The following is a 6,104-nucleotide window of genomic DNA, read 5'->3' on the forward strand; positions in this document are numbered from 1 at the left end:
ACATTCTTATAATTCAAATCCGTTAAAGGATTGTTAGGCTGCACTAATTAGGTCAACCGGAACCGGGAACACTTCCCATAACACCCGATGTACTCGGTGCATCGTCAGAAGAATGGCATCTACGCTAATATTAGTCTGTTTCTCTCTTATTCCGAGGTCACATTAACCACCAGATCCAGTCTGTATCCAGATCAGATGGTCACTGCAGTCCCCCGGATCCAGTCCGAACCCAGCCCAGACGGTGGATCAGCACCTAGAGACGACCTCTACAGCCCTGAATGTCAGCGGAGTCCACATCAACTAGATGAGCCCCAGAGACGGATTGTGAGTGTTTAATGTTGCCTTTGGCATTGTTGATGTATTTTCCTATTTAATGACAGCCGCCTTGTCACAATTCTGTATTGTTAAAGGCGGTATATAAATAAAGGTGACTTGACTTGACTTGACGTTCAGCATAATAGTATTACATCATTGCATTATCTGAAATCTCTCAAGAGATGAATCAGAAGATATATTTGGATTCAGTGATGCAAATATACAATAATCTCTGCAATATAAGAGAATAAGGATGAGCAGACAGTGTTTAGACGGTCACTGTCACTGTTTGCTCTGGATCTGAAGCTTTATGTATATAGGTCTGTGATTGAAATATTATGCAAAAACTTTACATAAATGTATAATTTCAGCATTTGAAAACAGTTGTTACCGGAGTAAGATGACAATTTTGTCTTCATGGTAATTTCTATTTTCAGCTTGTTCAAAACATCAAACACAAAGCTGCCATGAGTTCTTTAAATGCAAGTTTTGTCCAGAATATGTCTATTGTTCGTCCTGAATATTTTTTTATCATTGGACTTTCAGGTATACCGTACAGTAGCTATTACTATATTTTTTTATTTATCGCATATTTGATTGCTGTAATTGGGAACTCTACAGTCCTTCTCATTATAGCTCTTCAACAAAGTCTGCACAGTCCAAAGTACATTGGTGTGTTTAACTTGGCCTTGGCTGACCTTGGTGAAACTAATGCAGTGATTCCTAACATGATGAAGACTTTTTTTTCTGACTCACAGTACATATCCTACAATGCTTGCTTGGCAAACATGTTTTTTGTGAATTGCTTTATTACTGTGCAAAGTGCCACTCTTGTTGTTCTGGCATTTGATCGCTTCATTGCAATTTGCTTCCCATTAAGATATCATGCAATATTGAATAATACTGTCATGTCTTTAGCATTTATAGTATTATGGGCATTTAACACTTCTCTGGTGGCTCTGTCAGTGTATTTGATGACCAGACTTTCATTCTGTAAATCTAATGTGGTACAAAGTTTTTATTGTGATTATGGACCACTGTTGAGGTTGGCATGCAACGACAGCAGTATTAATGTGTTTATAACAAACCTCATCGTAGCTATGTTTCTTATAGCACCATTGTTCATTATATTCCTGTCTTATCTGGGAATTTTTTTTGCCTTAAGTAAAATTACAACTTGGGAAGCACGTTTAAAAGCATTGAAGACCTGTGTTTCTCACCTTTTGTTGGTTGGAGTATTTTTTATTCCTGTAATATGCATTTTCATTGCTTCATCAGTTAGTTCTCTCACTCCGAATACCAGAGTCATCAGCACATCTCTTTCCTTTACTCTTCCACCAATGTTAAATCCCATCATTTATGTTTTAAACACAGCTGAAATCAGAGTCTTAATTCGAAAACTGCTGAAAAACAGAACCATGCCAATTAGAAAAAACATTTCAAAATGAATGTAATGATTGTTTGTTTGTTCACACCTATACGAAAAAATAAATATATATTTTTTCATGAATGTTTTTAGATTCATTATGTGGAAAATAAAACTGTAGCAGAAAATAGTTAAATTCACTCTTCTACACTCCTAACATGTAGAGTGGGTGTTACGTTTATTTATTTATGAATAAATCCATCTGATTTTTTAAAGTGTGTGTATGTAGTGTGTTCTTAAAACAAAAAGTAGACTGAAAATTATATAAGGCATTTGACTGAATTTTTGTGAGCAATGGTGACATATTTCTTATTAGGTTTCATCCACTCAAATGCTATTAACTATCACGTTTGTCAATTTCATGTTCATATTCAAAAACAATGCAAACCACGGATCCATTTTTACATGAGTATGTCTGAGATCTGCAAATAAGGTTGTTGATGTCTCTCTGTTGCAATTTCCCAACTTTTTGTTATTTCTGTATATGCTGTACAATAAAGAGTAAAAGCTAAACATGAAGATATCAATTTATTCATGCAAGCTTAAGGTAATCCTGTTTATTGAGGAAGTCTGCACATAAAATCTTTTTTTATCATTTCTCAAATTTTGTTATTACCACATTTATCATACATTGACAAATGAGTAAGGGAATATGTTGCAAATAGCACAATGACACCGAACTGGGGTAGTTTCTGGGAGAGACTGTAAGAATAACACCAGCAACACTCCAAACATCATGATTAGAAATCTAACAATTTAATCATGCAATCAATGCATGCACATGGCATCACTATTGCAGAAAGCCAGCTTAGAAGATGTAAAATATGAAAAAGTCAAAGAAAATTGTTGCTTTACTCTTTTCAGGTATTATATGGCTTGCCCACTCATATAGCTGCATACACAGAGGGTGAACTAACTTCAATGTAAGATCAAAAGTATCTGGATCTGGCCACAGTAGAATTTAAAAAAAGCAATGTAACTATTATAATTTAAACTATAATTTAAACACAAAATAAACTATATACAGAAGGTGAACAAGAGCATTTACATTATCACTGATTTTTAACACAATTTTAAGTACTCTTAAAACTCGTACACTATGATGCTCACACTACACAACAAGGTTTCTTGACCTCTGTTGTTGTCTTGTCATAGCTGCTGCAAAAAGTACAAAACATTCAGTTTATAGATGTCCTGACCATCAGCGAAAATGTTTTCTCATAAAAATTCTTGCAAGAAGTTACAGTGAATAAGACATTTTTTTCATGAAGGAACGATCAACTCCCTGTACAAGTGGTCTGTGCACTTATTTTATCCAGAAAACAAACAAAACATGAAAAAAGAGAACATGGCAGAAACAGAGACTGTTTTATACTTGCTGCAGTGCATCACAAGTGCTAAGGTGCACATAGTGTGCGGCAAAAATGATGTGAATATTGAGGAAAAATATCTTGATTCTATATTGAATTATATATTGATTGAATATTGATTCTTCAGTGTTTGTGTCATGCGTCCTGTCCAGTCTGCCCGCTACCAGAGGCCACCTTGCCATCATATTGACTCTTAAGGTCACTGCACACTGAGTCCGATGTGTATTAATTCATCCGTTGTGGAAAAAAATTCGCAGAACAAGACAAAATGGAATCTTCAAACAGTGAGGACGATTTTGTTGTCCACTCTCTTCTTAAAAAGAGAAAAAGAAAGGACGTGGGAACATAATTGGGTCCTTCCAATTATAAGATATATAAAGAGAAAACTTTTTGTGCGCACCTCCTTATTAAGGAGCTGCGGGATTATACCAGTCATTTCAAAGTTTACTTCAGGATGTCAGTAAACGTTAATGCTTTGCTAACGTTACTGGAGCCACATATTATAAAGAAGACCACTAATTTCTGTGAACTCAGTGTTAAAGGACCTTTACAGTGTTTTGTATCGAACCCGATCTGAAATTTTTTATTACAGACGAAAGTTTCGGAGGCAGTGTGTAAACTTGACTGACATAATGTGAGGTCATATTTATTTTTTGACGTGTGAAAATTTTGGACTTAAATTTCGGCCTCAGTGTGCAATGACCTTTACACTACACAGAATGTTGTACTACACTGTGGACTACTTTTCCCATGCTCCACCTCTCTGATTACGCACACAGCCGCAGCCAATCACACTGTAACGTTGAGTGAGAGACGAGAGGCGAGCGGATCCAAATGCGAGCTTTTATTTAATGGACGAGACAGAGACATGGTGAAAACAGGGTCAGCACAACAGCAAACAGGTGTAACAAAGGTGAGACGTGGGGATAGTCCGTGTAGCAGGCGTGGGTCGATCCGTGGCAAACGTAATCCGTAAGGGGGTGAGACGAGGGAATAATCCGTGAAATTAGCAAGAGTTCAGAAGGCAGGCAGCAAGACAGACGAGATGAAATGGCCAGGCGAGAAAGCTTAACACAGGGAACACGGGAACTCGGGAACTAACAATGAATAAACCACAATGATAATCACAATACTCCGTGACTTGCATGGTGAAAGACCGGGGCTTTTATAGCACGCCTGATTGGTCACAGGTGCTGACCCAATCAGCACGCTGGATGATGGGAGTAGTACTCTTTCGGTGGATCTCACCGTGCGTCGCATCGCGCTCTTCCTCCGAGGGAAATACTGTATAAATCTTACTCCTCACAGCGCGTCTTCTTCCAGTAACAAGATGCAAGTAGCCGAGATGAACAATGAAGTGAAGTCTCCCGCTTTGTTTATGCTGATGTGGGCGGTTCGCCGCTTGCGCCTCCACGTGGCTGATTATAATAACAAACCGAAAGTAGCTCATGGGCGTGATCAAATTAAAAATAATTAGGTCAGATGAGAAAGACTGGACATGGGGTGGGTTTCATACAGATTACTTTAATACATGATATTTGTTCTCGATAAGACTTACTCCATTTAAAAGTAGACATGTCAGGCTTTCTATAGATATCTCTCTCATGTCTCTGTGTGGAGTATTCGCTGAGTTTTAGTTCATTTTAGTGACGCATTTCTTAATGACGATCACAGAGAACAACGCAGCAGACTACATACCCTGATTGTTTGCTTTATTTCACAAAACCACAGAGAGTTGTTGTTACTATGAGTGTACACAAATAAAAGTGAATTCCTCACAGATCCCAGTGATGTATTGCTCTTATCTGTACGATCAAAAATGACGGAGAAATTTAAGTTCTTTTTGGCGTTATCAGAAAAACGGCCACAAACCGCGCCGGCGCGTTTTTCGACCCCAGAGGGTTAATGGTGGGTTTAGAAGGTGCTGATGCCACTGGGATGTTTGCTGCCCGCACTGACACTAGTGGTGGGTCCAACACGCTGGCCATCATGATAGGCCGTGACCTTGGGGTGTCAGACGAGACATGGCGAGGCTCTGGGCGGTCAGACGGGACGTGACTTGACTGGGCCGTCAGGCGGGACGTGACTTGACTCTGGGCCGTCAGGCGGGACGTGACTTGACTCTGGGCCATCAGGCGGGACGTGACTTGACTCTGGGCCGTCAGACGGGACGTGACTTGACTCTGGGCCGTCAGACGGGACGTGACTTGACTCTGGGCTGTCAGACGGGACGTGACTTGACTTGTGGAGATCAACTGAAACTTGACTTGGTTCGTGGAGATCAACTGAGACTTGACTTGACTCATGGAGATCAGCGGTGACTTGACTCATGAAGATCAGTGGTGCCTTGACTTGACACGTGAAGATCAGCAGAGACTTGATCTGGCTCAGGAACGACAGCTCTGACTTGACTTGGCTCAGGAACGACAGCTGTGACCTTGCTTGACTCAGGAACGACAGCTTTGACTTTGCTTGACTCAGGAACGACGGCTGTGACTTTGCTTGACTCAGGAATGACGGCTGTGACTTTGCTTGACTCAGGAACGACGGCTGTGACTCTGTTTGACTCAGGAACAGCAGCTGTAACTTGACTTGACACTAGAACAACAGTTGTATCTTGACTTGACTCTGGAACAACAGCCATAACTTGACTTTGGAACAACAGCTGTAACTTGGCTTGACTCGGGAAACACAGCTGCAACTTGACTTGACTCGGAAACTTGACTTGACTTGGGAAACACAGCTGCAACTAGACTGGACTCAGGAAACACAGCTGTTACTCGACTGGACTCAGGAAACACAGCTGTAACTTGGCTTGATTCGGGAAATACAGCTGCAACTTGACTCAGGAAACACAGCTGCAACTTGACTTGACTCGGGGGTAGCAGCTGTGACGTGACGGAGCTCCGTTTTCGCCGCCATTTTGTGAACGGGCTCCACCGCCGCCGCCATTTTGTGAGCGCACACCGGTGCGGCCACCATTTTGTGAACGG

General features: G+C 40.5%; 1 protein-coding gene across 1 annotated transcript; it reads left to right on the forward strand.

Moving 5' to 3' along the window:
- Nucleotides 1-755: 755 nt before the first annotated feature.
- LOC127157609 (olfactory receptor 52E4-like) lies at nt 756-1,763 on the forward strand. The gene has a single exon (XM_051100849.1). The coding sequence runs from the start codon at nt 783-785 to the stop codon at nt 1,761-1,763; it is 981 nt and encodes a 326-aa protein (XP_050956806.1). The 5' UTR covers nt 756-782.
- The last annotated feature ends 4,341 nt before the right edge of the window (nt 1,764-6,104 follow it).

This window comes from Labeo rohita, unplaced genomic scaffold (genome assembly GCF_022985175.1).
Source record: "Labeo rohita strain BAU-BD-2019 unplaced genomic scaffold, IGBB_LRoh.1.0 scaffold_113, whole genome shotgun sequence".
Lineage (NCBI taxonomy): Eukaryota > Metazoa > Chordata > Actinopteri > Cypriniformes > Cyprinidae > Labeo > Labeo rohita.